Source organism: Apaloderma vittatum, unplaced genomic scaffold (assembly GCF_000703405.1).
Source record: "Apaloderma vittatum isolate BGI_N311 unplaced genomic scaffold, ASM70340v1 scaffold34939, whole genome shotgun sequence".
Taxonomy (NCBI): domain Eukaryota; kingdom Metazoa; phylum Chordata; class Aves; order Trogoniformes; family Trogonidae; genus Apaloderma; species Apaloderma vittatum.
The window spans coordinates 1,607-1,868 of NW_009735190.1; the positions used below are offsets into that span (position 1 = coordinate 1,607).

The window sequence follows — 262 nt, forward strand, 5'->3', positions numbered from 1 at the left end:
TGGGATGCTGCAGCATCCAGAAGGGAAGCATCTGGGCACCGGCTGGGACAGGGTCAGAGCTCTCAAACATGTCCCCCCCTTCAGCGAGGCCATGCCCAGACAAAGAGGGAAGAAGTGGGCAGGCGAGAAGAGGGGAGTTGATCTTGTTACCTTTCCCTTCGTTCAGGCTTTTCAGGAATGGTTTAAGCTTCTTCTCGTACAGGATTGCACCCTCCGTGTGCCGCTGCCGCAGCACCATCCCGGTCTGCTCCAGCCGGGCGAT

The 262-nt window shown here is 58.4% G+C and overlaps 1 protein-coding gene across 1 annotated transcript in view; it reads right to left on the reverse strand.

Moving 5' to 3' along the window:
• Positions 1-262, reverse strand: part of LOC104279293 (SH2 domain-containing protein 3C-like) — a 2,783-nt gene that overhangs the window by 1,009 nt on the left and 1,512 nt on the right. The window contains exon 3 of the mRNA XM_009876513.1: positions 151-258. Within this exon, the coding sequence (XP_009874815.1) occupies positions 151-258 (108 nt within the window). The remainder of the gene's footprint in view (positions 1-150; positions 259-262) is intronic.